A 14,253-nucleotide genomic window follows, 5' to 3' on the forward strand; every position below is an offset into this window, starting at 1 on the left:
ACAAACATAAACGGAGGCTGCAGCTTTGCAAGTTGGAGAATTGTTCGATGTCGATTAGGTCTCTACCGAGTGACTTCTAGTTATTTTTGACTATGAAATGAAACCAAACTTTTGCCTTTAGATTTCCTGCCAGTCTTCATGTTGTTCCTGGCACTTATACTGAACAGACATAGTTTGGTCAAATACTGTAAAGCTTCCATACTTCTTGGAGATGCAGTGAAATTGCAGTGATTGTTAGTGTAAAACCAAAAAACGAAATTTGTTCTTCTGTAAAATATTGGTGTTTACAAGCATCAATATAAAGTTTTGTGGAATCAGTTCTGGATCCAAAAAAGTTATAAAATTGCCATGTATTGGTGTATAAATTCTATTTTATTCCAATGCTAATGCGGTTCAGTGTTTTGCAAGGATGCAAGGTTGTTGACAGACGTTCTCGCTGTTGCAGGAATCGAACCTGTGACCTTTCAGTTTCAGGACAGTCTCTCTAACCAGCAGCTGCCAAATGCTGCTCTGTGTCCTGATATAAAGCCGGTAGCTGGTCCTTGTGTTGTGGGCTGAGGGTAAAACACTACAAAAAAAAAAGTTCTCTCCTGTGGTCCTGCTCACTTACTGTGTACTAGCATAAAAGCGGCGCTATGTTTAGCATCTGTGCTAAAGCCATGGGGACGCCATGTGACTCCAAACACTCTTAAAAATGATTCACTGGCTGGGCCGTCCCCACCTGAACCCTGACTGTTGAAACGTGACACGGCTCAAACAACAGGTAGCCGCGCTGTGCAGCTGTGTTGCACTATGTTGAGGATGTGTGTCGTGTGTGTAGTTCAACCCATTTGTTTGAGTTTAGTTGGTGAGAAAACTTCCAGGATTTGAGTTTTTTTTGCACATTTTTTTACATTTTCCATCCCTTTAAAGTCGAGATGAAACGGCATTTCGAGAGTATCTAACTTCCGTATCATGACGTATTTCCGAGTGAAACGGGAAAGACAGGCGGGACGTAACGTTGGGAGGAATTTGATTTGAACGTTGAAAAGTGGGCGTGTCCTAACACCCGAAGACACACCGAAGTACCATGCTGTTGCTAGCTAGCTAACTAATGAATCTTAGCTCTGTGCGCTAAAAGTTGAAGATTGATTGATGGGTGGATGTCATGATATTATTGGTTGAAATTGGTTGAGTCATGCTTACGTAAGCACACGGCATATTTTGTTTTACAGGAAGAAAACATGATTGAATTTTGATATAAGAATACAAAGAAATTGATTTTTTGTCTTTTTTTTTTTGGCATATATTGTTAAATAGGTGCACAGTATGACCAGGGATGTGATCTAAAAGGGTTAAAAAGGCATTTTTCATTTCATCTCAACTTTAAAGTCAAGTCTTACTTCTGTTTTCTGCTTGTAAACAAAAAGAGGAAAGATACCACGTTTTTTTTTCTCTCCAAAATAAATCTTTCAACCAATAGCTAACGTTCTCTGTGGGTACGTTAGGCCCCGCCTCCTGTCAATCACAACCAAGACGCAAAGCAAGACGCTTCCGCCAGCTACAGCCTGTCAGATGAAACGGAAATTAAAGTTCGATTTTACACAATTAAGGCTTTAATTTGCTGCCTCCTTCTTCTCTACCGGGAGTAACTTGTAATATTTAGACAGCGTTTGTTTCTGTTCACTTTGGAAAACAAAGATGAAGGAAAAGTAGATAAAAGCATCTGTCTTCAGTGAAGTGAAGCAGTAAGGGAATGTATGAAATGAGGAAAAGACTTTTATGCTGGGATTGTCCTTTAGCGCAGCCTTTTTTAAGAGTGCAGCTTAAGGTAGCTCAGACTGTTGCATTTGCATACCTCCCTAGAGTTCTTTATGCCTCCTATCATCTCCTCTTATCTGCTATTACACACACACACACACACACACACACACTCAGAAAAGCACTGGCCCTGTAGCCTGAAATTTGATGTGCTTGTTCTTTCTTGCTTTCATCTCTAGTTTTCATCTGTATTTACGTCCTTTACTGCTGTGTAAAGCACTTTGCGACAAACCTGTTTGTTAAAAGCGCCTCATAAATAGATCAGACTCGACTTTGTCTCGACTCGTCCCGCAGGGTCGGGGATGTTGCTGAACGTCCCGCGGAGCGCCGGGGCGACGCTCGCCCGCGGCTATGTCTGTCCAACTTTTTATAAACCACCTTCCCTCCAGGGGGGTGGGATGGGTGTCATGGACGCCTCTGTACCTGCTCCCTCGCTCTCTTTCTCATGCAGCACTGTAGCTGGCTGTGGGAAAGGAACGACAACAAAAGGAACTTAAAGGAACGCAGAGATTTTGAGAGATCAAGTGATGAGAACATGGACACGGAAATCATGAAGATCATCCATGTGTCAATGGTAGATTTTTCACTCTAGTGCTCCATGCAGATTGGAGTTTTAGTTATATAACTAAACATTTCTACAGACGTTTCTCAGAGGCGGAAATAATCTGATTGGTTGAGTTAAACCTCAGTGGGCGGAGCCAAAGAACCACAGTTTTTCTGAGTTATCTAACTGGCAAACTTCAATAGCAAAGAAGGGTCAAAATATAAATAAAAAATATAAATGGCAACTTTTTTTTTTTTACATTGATTCATGATATTGGCTCAGCAGCTAGCGAACTAGCTTACCTAGATAGCTATAGGCTAGTATGGCTAGTTTGAACTTGGAAGGTCAGCTAGCTAACTAGCTAACCTAGATAACTTAGTATAGATAGATTGCATTTTGTCACTTAGCAGCAGTTTTAACCCACTGGGTTTTAATTCAACCAGTGAGATTATTTCTGCCTCCAGAGCAGAAATGCTTCTGTAACTAAAACTCCAATCTGCATGCAACATAAACACACCCGAGGATCTGTTTCAACCTCCTGCACGACACAAACAAATTATCAGCCGGCCTTTAATGACTTTTCATCAGGGAGGTAATTAGCCAGAGAGCGAGGGAGGAAAACAAGAGCAAAGGAAAGAGAGAGGGAGAGGAGTGGCGTCCGTCTCAGGTGAGCAACAGGAAGCTTTGTGGGGACAGGTAGGCAGGAAAAAAGTGAGGGAGGAAAGGAGCGAGGGTTGGAAAGAGAAAAAGGGAGAATGATATGGAAAGAGGGATGGAAGGAGGTAGAGGGGGAAGGAGGGAGAGAGAAATAGATGGTTATAGAAGGAGAGAGGATAAGGAGGGTTAAAAGGAAGACAGAGGAAAGGTCGGAGGGAGAGAAATGGGAGGAGTGGGAACGAGGGAAAGAGGAAGATAAGGAGGGAGGGATGGAAACAGGGTGAAGAGAGAGAGAGAGGGAAGTTGGGAGAGAGGTGAGGAAAGCAGGACGGAGGTGTGGAGGGAGAGAGATATGAAGGAGAGAGGGAGGAAGGGAAAGAGGTAGAAGGAGGGAGAGGGATGGAGAGGTGGTAGGAGGGGAATGAGAGAGATGGAGGGATGAAAGGAACTATAGGCAAGGAGGAAGAAGGTGCGAGGAAAGGAGGGAGAGAGAAATAGATGGTTATAGAAGGAGAGAGGATAAGGAGGTTAAAAGGAAGACAGGGGAAAGGTCGGAGGGAGAGAAATGGGAGGAGTGGGAACGAGGGAAAGAGGAAGATAAGGAGGGAGGGATGGAAATAGGGTGAAGAGAGAGAGAGGGAAGTAGGGAGAGGTGAGGAAAGCAGGACGGAGGGGTGGAAGGAGAGATATGGAGAGAGGGAGGAAGGGAAAGAGGTAGAAGGAGGGAGAGAGGGATGGAGAGGTGGTAGGAGGGGAAGGAGAGGGAGATGGAGGGATGAAAGGAACTATAGGCAAGGAGGAAGAAGGTGCGAGGAAAGGAGGGAGAGAGAAGATGGAAGGAGAGAACAAAGGAAGAGACATGGGGAGAGAAAAAAGGAGAAGAGAGCGAGGGAGGAAGGGAGTGAAACGTGCGAGAGAAGGGAAAGGGGAGGAGAAAGGGAGGAAAGGAAGGAGGAGGATGGATGGAGGGATGGATGGATGGAGGTATGGAGCGATGCCTCGGAGCTCATGAATATGAGAGGGAAAGCTCCCCAGACAGGAGTTGCATAACCTCCTCTGACCCAGAAACCTCCCACCGTAAGGCCGACCTCACCCCGAGACGGAGGGAGCGAGGGAGCGAACAGAGCCGCGAGGAGAGGAGAGGAGAGGAGAGAGGAGAGCAAGGGATGGAGGGAAAGAAAGAGAAGAAAGGAAAGGGGAAAAGAGAGATGGAAAAGGAGGAGGTTGGCATCCTGGAGGGTTTTTGCACAATTACTCCTCCATATACTGCTGTACTTTCTCCCATATTGTGTATTCTTCTAGGTACTCGACTCTAATGGTGCGTTCAAGACCACTGGGAATTGGGAGACTTCCTACTTCTGAAAAGGAAAAATCCATTTGATATCTCGTAATTCCTAGTAGGAAACTTGGGACTCTTCTCAGATTAATGTAGTTCTGTAACGTAAATCAACATGGCAGCGTTCATAGTGAATAGTAATAACAAAATATAACGGTGTTTTAAGCTTTTAAACAGACTTTCAAGTGTCTGTTTGTGCATGAGGCACTTTAAGATCAGTTAATATAGCGCATTAGCCCTTTAGCCAAACACATGCAACTTTATTTTGGGGCGTTCATATTGTTCCCGCCTCAACCACCTGAACGCTCTGAGGTGGGAAGTAGAAAATTCCAATCTTCCCGGTTGTCTTGAACGTACCATAAGTACTGCAACAGTCTCTATTATACACTCCTCCATACAATACAGTGCTATATACTCTGTACTATACTATACTTAAATGTCCTCTATATAGGCCTACTGCTGTATTATCTTGTCTGTGTGTCCTAAGTACGACAATACTATTTTTATTGTGTTTCCATATGTCCTCTTTTACATTATAGTCATACAAATTTTACATATCACGTATTAAAATCGCAATTTTGTCCAATCCAGTGTAGCATTCACCCCAGTTTACATTATTTCTAAATCTTAAAGATCAGACATGGCATCACCTTTGTCATACTATTTTCTATGTTATAGTATATTATACACAGAAATATAAATGTATATGTGAATATTCTTGTTTGTATATGTATCTATATCCGTATATTTATATTTTACAGGGATGTAGCAGAGGGTAAGCCCAACTAAAGTCAGTTTTTTACCCACTTTTTTATTTGTGGAAGAGAGTTTACCACCTTTTTAGCTCCAAATAAATCTTGATAACCTAAATTCATCATAATATACATCAAAGTAAGTCGTATCAAATTGATGTAAGGCAGGTATGACAGGGTCTTTTGAGGAAAAACACGTAAATCAATGTTTTTCTGAAAATAAATTGATGATGGACATCATAGTTTACTAGTTAACCCTCCTTTTTGACTTCCACATATAATACTATACCACTGAATTGAGCAGAAATCTCTTTGTTTTTAGCGAGGAAGGTATGTAGATGGGAAGACAGACTGATGAAAGGCAGAAATGAAGGTAGAGGAAGACTGCTTCTATAGACAAAAGGTGGAGGAGGAAAGAGAGGGAGGTAGATATTAATGATGAAGGGAGCGAGAAACAAGGTGAAAGACAAGGTGAGAGGTAGCAGGATGTCAGGAATCTCGGTTTCGGTCGCAGGTCTAGAGACAGAAGTACAGAGGGGAAAAAAAACACAAGAACAGGTGAAAAGAAGAAGGAAGTCGAGTCAAATTTATTCAACAAGCAGCTTAGTCACCGGGAGTTTTTTGAGTTAGTTTGGAAACTGTAATAAATAAATGGGACACTGAATGTTTTTTGTCAGTGTCTGGGCCGGAAATAAAGAGGACAGCACGTGTTTAGATTTATTTCGCTCATATTTTCCACTAAATAGACAGGTGGGAGGGAGTGAAGGAGGGGATCTTGGATGGGATGATTGAATAGCTGGAAAAGAAAGAAGAAAGCGGCGCCTGCCATCAGAGAGCGTCTCTGTCGGGGTGTTTTTGCTTTGTGGAGAGGCCCGCAGCAGACGCTCTCTGTTCCCCTTAAACGCCTCCGGATCAAAAACAGGAAAACGGAGGAGAGGCTTTGATTGGTCTCCTCCTCCTCCTCCTCTCTTCCTCCTCCTCCTCCTCCTCCACCGCCAAGCCCAAACACCTCGCCGTTATCTGAGCTATTATTATCCGGTGTTTCCGCCGTGAGGAGATGGGAAAGTGTCAGTGTGTGTGTGAGTGTGAGTGTGAGTGTGTGTGTGTGTGTGTGTGTGTGTGTGTGTGTGGACGGACACAAAAGCCGTTCTACATCTCTGCAGTTTTGAAAGCCACTTGATTGATTTTCACACACAGTCACTCATCATAATGTAGAGTAACGGGAATATTTGACACTTGTGTTTTGACTCTCTGATCCTTGGTTGCTTGCAATGTTGTTTATTTTGTTGTTTATCCAGGAATTGAAGCTTATATTTCTGTTTATATTCATTGTAATTGACTCTGGATAACAGCATTGGCTAAATACCTAAAATGTAAATGTAGTTTCCAGTCTTTTTCACATATAAAAGGATGTTAGATCTCTTTGATGGAGGAAAAATGGGCAATATTGCAATCCATTTACTCCTACCTAATGATCACAGTTGATATTGATCAGTAATCGGCTTAGTGTATCATCTTTAGGCCTGTGCCAATATGAACATTTCATAGTATGATTATCTTGGCCAAAATGATCTCAATATATGATATTATCTCAATAATTACTAAAAAGATTACTAAACAGTGCTGTAATATGCTTCAATTACTTAAAAACTAATTTAGCATATCAATCAGAAGACATTTGACTTCTTTATTAGAAAACAAAACTATAAAATGCTGGTGTAGCTTGTAGAAACTGTAAGGATGGTTTTAAACAACACAAATAAAACTCCAAATAACAGCAACAGCTAAAATAAAGCCAAATCAAATTTCTTAAAGTTGTCATTGCATCTCAAATAAAGTGCTACTGGCCTGGATCCACTTGACCTCATGAATATTTAAAAAGTTATTAGAGGGCTTCTCCTTTTGGGGAAAATAAAACATCAATGATGACAGATGAGAGCGGCGGTTATCGCGGTAGTCATGGTGATAAACATTATTATTAAAACCACACTGCATTGAAAAGTCCTAGATATTTAATGATTGAATTTATTGAAGTTGAAACTGATTATAGAAATCAAACTCATGATGCTCTTACCAAGTTTTATCCTATTAAAACCATATTGCATTGAAAAGTCCTAGATATTTAGTTTTCTTTAAGATATTAAATTGATACTGGACTCTTGATTTGTTCTGACTTGACTTGCTGTTCTACATTTAGACTTGAGACTTGACATTAATGACATGGACTTGACTTGGTAATCTACATTTAGACTTGAGACTTGACTTGAGACTTGAGCCTCAAGACTTGAGACTGACTTGGGACTCGAACAAAGTTGACTTGGTCACACTTCTGGTACAAACGTCATACATGATACAGACATTTTGAACTCTCTATCATCTAGGACGTCACAGAAAGCTTACACTAATTTTTTTCCCTATATCTGTCTTCCTCCCTCTTCCACTATACCCTCTCTTTCATTTTTTTTCTCTCTCTCTCTCTCTCTCTCCCTCCATCCACAGGTGAAATCATGTGGGTGGGCAGCGCTCCGTAGCCTCCCGTCTCCCTCGCCTCCCTGACGCCTCGCCTCGCTTCCATCTCTCTCCCACCTCCTCTCCCTTTCCTCCTCTCTCTCTCTCTCTCTCTCTCTCTCTTTCTCTCTCCACCCTCCACCTGTCGCCATGACGTCCACCCTGGAGACGCTGGCCCGCAACCTGGACCCTCCCGACCAGGAGCTGAGCCCGGCGCGGCTGGACGGCTGCGAGGACGTGGCCCGGCGCTACAAGGTGGTTCCCTCCGTCGTCTGCTCCATGTGCTGCCTGTTCGGCATCATCTACTGCTTCTTCGGTGAGTCCGGCGGCCGGGGTGAAGCTTCGGCTCTATGTGTGGCTAGATGGCGTCCGTCTGCCTTGGCGTGGTTCTCATGACGACCGTGCGTCCTGAAAATTCAGCTCTCCACATCCCCCAACGTGAAAACATAACCGAGCCAGAATCGGCCGGTAGTTCTGGTTTCTCTTTGTTCAACTAAAAATCTTTAATGGTGACTTCGTCGTTTCCCAGTAGGCGTACGTAAAAATGCCAACCAATAAAAACATCACAGATTCAAATTGGTTTACACTTTTGAATGATCCCTCCCTATGTTATGTCCCGCCCCAATATCCTGTTTCAATAGGAAATACATCACATTAAAGGGGTAGTTTGGTGTTTTGAACCCTGGGCCCAAATAACATGTTTTCAGTCATGATCCCTATTAGTAGAAACCATAATTTCGCGGAGCGTACACCGGCTTTGAAGGTCTTTGAGAAAAAGTAGTTCCTATGCAAATAGAACTATTGACAGAAAGCTTGGTTTTTAAAATTTTTTTCAAGATAACATACTGACACCGGTATGATAATACTGCGTCGCGTATGCCCCTAGGTTTCTATTGCAGTAGAATAGAAGGGGGCTTCCCGGTGTTACCGGACGGGCGGAGCAGGGAGCTAGCGAAGTTCTGGTTTCTACTAATAGGGATCATGACGGAAAACATGTTATTTGGGCCCAGGGTTCAAAATACAAAACTATCCCTTTAAAGAAGCAAGAAGCTCTCAAAATGCTGTTTCATTGTGACTTTAACTTGTATGATTTGGATAGTTAAAGTTGAGATGAAACGGCATTTCGAGAGTATCTAACTTCCGTATCGTGACGTATTTCCGAGTGAAACAGGAAAGACAGGCGGGACGTAACGTTGGGAGGAATTTGATTTGAACGTTGAAAAGTGGGTGTGCTGTTGCTAGCTAGCTAACTAATGAATCTTAGCCTCTTAGCTCTGTGCGCTAAAAGTTGAAGATTGATTGATGGGTGGATGTCATGATATTATTGGTTGAAATTAGTTACGGGCATGCTTACGTAAGCACACGGCATATTTTGTTTTACAGGAAGAAAACATGATTGAATTTTGATATAAGAATACAATGAAATTGATTTTTGGTATTTTTTTTGGCATATATTGTTAAATAGGTGCACAGTATGACCGGGGATGTGATCTAAAAGGGTTAAAAAGGCATTTTTCATTTCATCTCGTCTTTAAGGAATTCCTCGCCGTACTTTCCCTATAAATAATCGTCCGTCTTGTCCTCCGTTTGTCCGTCTGTCTCGTTCCCCTCCCTCCAGGTTACCGCTGCTTCAAGGCGGTGATGTTCCTGACGGGCCTGATGTTCGGCTCCGTCGTCATCTTCATGCTGTGCTACAAGGAGCGCGTGCTGGACACCCAGCTGAGCGTGGAGGCCTCGGTGGGCATCGGCCTGGGCATCGGCACGCTCTGCGGCCTGGTCACCATGCTGGTCCGCAGCGTGGGCCTCTTCATGGTGGGCCTGCTGCTGGGCCTGCTGGTGGCCGTGGCCACGCTGGTGGGCATGGAGGAGCTGTCCGACAGCCCGCCGCGCTCCGTCTGGGTGCCCCTGGGCGTGCTGCTTGGCCTGGGCATGCTGTTCGCCGTGCTCACCCTGCAGTGGCAGCGGCTCTTCACCACGCTGTCCACGGCGGTGTTCGGCGCGGCGGTCATCACGGTGGCGCTGGACTACTTCGTGGAGCTCTTCGCCCTGGTGCTGTACGTGTACGAGCGGGTGAAGGCGGCGCCCGGGAAGCCCGTGTGCTGGCTGACGTGGGTGGTGCTGGGGGTGTGGCCCGCCCTCGCCCTGCTGGGGGTCCTGGTCCAGTGGAAGGTGACCGCCGAGGGATACTCCCATACCAAGGGTGAGGAGAGGGGGAGGGAGGGAAGGAGGGAGGGAGCGAGTATGGGAAAAAGTATTGGATTTTGAAGTGAACGATTTGTAGGTGAGAGAGAGAGAGAGAGAGAGAGAGAGAGAGAGAGAAAGTCAGACTGGGAAATAGACAGAGTGAAGACAGTCAGAGAAATAGATGGAGAGACAGACAAAAAGAGACAGACAGCGAGAGAGAGAGAGAGAGAGAGAGAGAGAGAGATGATGATGATGCTCTATCATGCAGGACATATTTTCAAACCAAATAATTAGAGTGTATAAACTGATTTACATTTTGAATACTGATTTGGCAGTATATTGTTTCTGATGAGCAGTCGTTCCAATATAGTAATTGAATTGATAAACAGATGTAGAGAGAGAGAGAGTGTGAGAGACATGTACAGAGAGAGAGAGAGAGAGAGAGAGAGAGAGCAGGTTGTTGTCAGAAAATAGATCAGATGATTCCTGGTTGAGTTTCCTGCCAGATGGGACAGTCTGAGCTTAACACTGCAGAACACAGCATCACTGTCCCAGACAGCTGCATGGACCAGGCAAAGGGCATAGCAGACTCTGTGTGTGTGTGTGTGTGTGTGTGTGTGTTTCTTTCGCTTTTTTCTTTCTCCCTTTATCCCTATTTCTCTCCTCTCCTGTCTCTCTCTCTCTCTCTCTCAGTTCAAGTCAGTTCATCCGATGCTTTATTATGTGCTGCACTACCTTGACAGTAAGGGATCTGGGTTGCTGTGTAATGATTGGACAGTGATTATCAGGATCTACTAGTATGTATGTGACGAGCGATCAGTTCTCGCCTCCATTCATTGTCTATGAGAAGCGCTGCACCCAGGATAGTGGACAACACAAACCAGACCCACGATGCAATGACAAAAATTGAAAAAGTTTAATATTATGCAAATGAGCACAGCGGTTGTGGCACAAGAACCAATCACATTATGGCAAAAAGCTGGAGATTGTTGGTCATCCTGGTGTGTAACGTTAGCTTAAATACTTTAGCTGCTAACTTTAGCTGTAAGCAAGTAATGTTAGCTAGTCCTAACTATTCAATCATCTTATTTTCTTACTTTTTTTGGTACATTTTCTGATTCTATTATGGGGAATTGAGCATGTTTGTCAAATGAGTTGTTAGTTTCTATTTGAAAATCAGTAAAACTATTTGAATAATCTAACTATCCCATCACATCTGAATAGCTGGCGTTAGCAGAGGCTACACAATCATGGTTATGTTTTCCATGTGTATGCTTATGGCTTATATTTGGGCAAAATGGAATGAGGAAAATGATAAAATACACAATAAGTCTCCATGAAGAATACATGCTAAACAAACTGAGAATTTGCTCGTATGCTAATTGTCCCCAAAACACAGTGAAACGCCCACAAGCGATGGGAAGTGGTTGTGTTTGGTTTGCATGTACCATTATAGTCTCTCTCTCTCTCTCTCTCTCCCTCCCTCCCTCCCTCCCTCCCAGTGATCATCAGCCGGCAGCAGAGGAGGATGCAGGTGATGCGGATCCGTCAGCGGGACGACCGCAGCCGCAGTAAGAAGAAGAAGAAGCAGCAGCACGGCTCCACCTCCCACCATCACCACCAGGCCAAGCCGCTCCACCCGGAGCCCGCCTACCGCCGCAAACCAAACCCCATCCGCCGCTACGACGGAGACGTCCTGTCGCCGGTGAGGAGCGCCGGCGTTGTCCTGTGTTTTCTGTCGTTTGTTTTTTTGTCATCGGTTATTTGCTGTTTTCTGCCATCTTTTCGTGTGGTTTCTGTCAGGTTTTCTGTTGTGTTTTCTGTCATTTTTCATCCTCTGTCATTTTGTTTTCTTTCATGTTTTCTATTGTGGTTTTCTGTCATGTTTGTTACCTCCGCTAATAAAGTTGGAAGGAGGTTATGTTTTTATGTCTGTTAGCCAGATATCTCGAAAAGTTCCAAACAGATTTGGCTGAAATTTGGTGGACAGATCGCTTTCAGCCCAAGGTTCAGTTGATTTGATTTTGGTGGTGATCCGGATCTGGGATTTCAGTCATTAGACCAAGTTTGTGTTATAGCCATAACTATTATGCTGTGTTCATGTGCTTCTGGGAAAGTCCAACATCCGGGACTTTCAAGTTGGCTGCTAAACAGTCTTGCATTCACATGCTATTTTATCTGAAATTCAAATCCAGTAGACAAATAATAAACATAAACAAACCTCAGCATTGGTGGAGGTTTCTAGTTTTCATCTGTTTTCTGTTGTTTCCAGTCATGTTTTCTGTTGTGTTTTCTTGTCATGTGTCTTCTATTGTGTTTTCTTTTGCCTGTTTTCTGTAACCTAATTCATGTTGTTTTTCTTTCATGTGTTTTCTGTCATCTTGTTTTCTTTTGCATCTCCCGTCGTGTTTTCTTCACGCCTGAAACTAAACTCCCATCTTCCTCTCTCTCTCTCTCTCTCTCTCTCTGCGACCTGTCCAGAGCTACATCCAGAGTTTCCGGGAGCGGCAGGTGGAGGCACGGCCGTACCCGGGCCGGCTGGTCGGCGGGCCCCACGCCATGGTGGATGTGGGCTACGACTGCGGCTCCACGACGCCCCTCACTGGAGCGGCGGGGCCCTCGCTAAGGGTCTGACCGCTTCCTCCCTACTAGAGGGCCCCGAAGACGCCGCTAACCGGGGAGAGACGCACTCATGACTCTTTAACCACTTCCCCCAACTGGGCTTAAACACACCGCTACCTGGGTGTAGCCACACCCCTAACACGACCGATGCAAATTCACCTACGGCTGGATTTAACCAAACCCCAAAATGTGTTTTAACCACAACTGAATTTTGGATTCTGACCGCTACCCGCTGTCCTCATTACTTCATGCTGGAGCAATCAGTGTGTGGTGGGACAGCAACGGCCCGGACGCCTTCCTCGACCTTTTCTTTTCACTGACTAACACGTACAAATGCACAAATGCATGCATGCACTTAGGGCCCGGCACAAACACACACACACACACACACCGCAGCTAGAAATCTTAAGGATCGACGTGAAACCCGAAGCAGCCTGCTCTCCGCAGCCCTCCTTACGTCACCATCTCAAGTCAAACCAGATCAGGGAAAGGAATTGCAGTGCAAACCCGGCTCAGGTTCTAACACCGGCGTCGTCCGACAAATCAAACCACGATCTTGTTCAGTTTCTACCGCTGTCGTTGCTTTTTTTTTCCAGCTGACAAAAGCAACTTTCTCAGTCCTCAGCCTGTAGACCGGAGACCTCTTCAGAGTTCAACGCAGGTCGTCTGTAAAGGGAACTAAAGGCCCTCAAAAGCAAACGGAGGTCCTTACTTTGCTTTCTGTGCCATCTGGACTACATTCCTCCTTGGAAAGGACGGGGTGTAGGGGTGGGGGGGTGGGGCGTCTTTACTGTCACATCCTTTTTAAAGGGGGAAAACATTCGTGACCCTTGGTGCTGGACGATACACTTCTTCAAAACGTCAAACTGCACTCCGAAGGCCGGGGATTCTGTTTAACGGGTGCCTTGCCCCTCCTTGGACTGTACCACTCAGCAGTAGGAGGGGGGTTACTGGCGGATCTCTTACTTATCGATGGATTGTTGAGGTAAAATATAATCACGGAGGGATTTTCCGGGGTAGCGGCAGGGCTACGAACAAGCAGGGTAAAATTATGCAGCCGAGTTGGCTTGTTGTCTTCACAAATGCCTGGAATACGTGAGGAAGCTTTGCTAGGAGCCGAGAGCGACGAAGCCATATTTACACTGGCACCTCACATGAGATTTTTTCCCCCACATGTAGGTGAGTTTGGAAAGTAATGTTGACAATTTCCAAGTCTTTGAAAGTCTTGAAAAACACATAAACCCTGATTCGTTTTTGAAAAAAGTCTTGGAATTCACCACCACACTGCAAATTCGCCCCTTCAAGAGAGACTATAGTCACAGCTGAAAGACAATGACTAAATAAATCCAAAATATCTAAAAACAGAGGTGTGGAAAAGAATGAAAAGTTCAAAAGAAAATTCAGATTTTCCACAACATACAAATCAGTTTGGGCTGTGTTTTCTAAAAGCATTTCCCTCCTTCCACCGTGTGCCATTGCGAGAAACTTTCGATCTTTTAGCTCCGTTTGCTCTGGAAGAACAGCGCCCTCTTCCTGTTTTGTGCCGTAAAGCGATCCAGCAGACCAAATCCGACCTCGCTTCACACTGTGTAAAAATGCAGTGTAGAGCGTAGCTAGAGCCAGAAAGTCTTCTTGGCAATGGTCTGGTTTGTTTGTGGTAATTATACTAATGTCTCTAAATTAATGTGGTAATGATTGATTGATGTTAAAATGCAGCACCTTTAAAAAAAAAAAAGAAAAAAAAGAAGAGAGATTTGGTGGAGATGTCAGTGTAAATACGGCTCAGAGAGTCAGAACATTCGAATCGACCAAGAGGACTAGTGGCCATACCGACTTGTACTTAGACCAAC

General features: G+C 44.4%; 1 protein-coding gene across 1 annotated transcript in view; it reads left to right on the plus strand.

The window, feature by feature from the left end:
• Positions 1-12,528, plus strand: part of tmem198ab (transmembrane protein 198ab) — a 42,919-nt gene extending 30,391 nt beyond the window's left edge. The window contains exons 3-6 of the mRNA XM_071910656.2: positions 7,589-7,913; positions 9,216-9,797; positions 11,284-11,486; positions 12,263-12,528. Coding sequence (XP_071766757.1) covers positions 7,748-7,913; positions 9,216-9,797; positions 11,284-11,486; positions 12,263-12,415 — 1,104 coding nt within the window. The 5' untranslated portion in view covers positions 7,589-7,747 and the 3' untranslated portion in view covers positions 12,416-12,528. The remainder of the gene's footprint in view (positions 1-7,588; positions 7,914-9,215; positions 9,798-11,283; positions 11,487-12,262) is intronic.
• The last annotated feature ends 1,725 nt before the right edge of the window (positions 12,529-14,253 follow it).

Source organism: Centroberyx gerrardi, chromosome 21 (assembly GCF_048128805.1).
Source record: "Centroberyx gerrardi isolate f3 chromosome 21, fCenGer3.hap1.cur.20231027, whole genome shotgun sequence".
Classification (NCBI taxonomy): Eukaryota; Metazoa; Chordata; class Actinopteri; order Beryciformes; family Berycidae; genus Centroberyx; species Centroberyx gerrardi.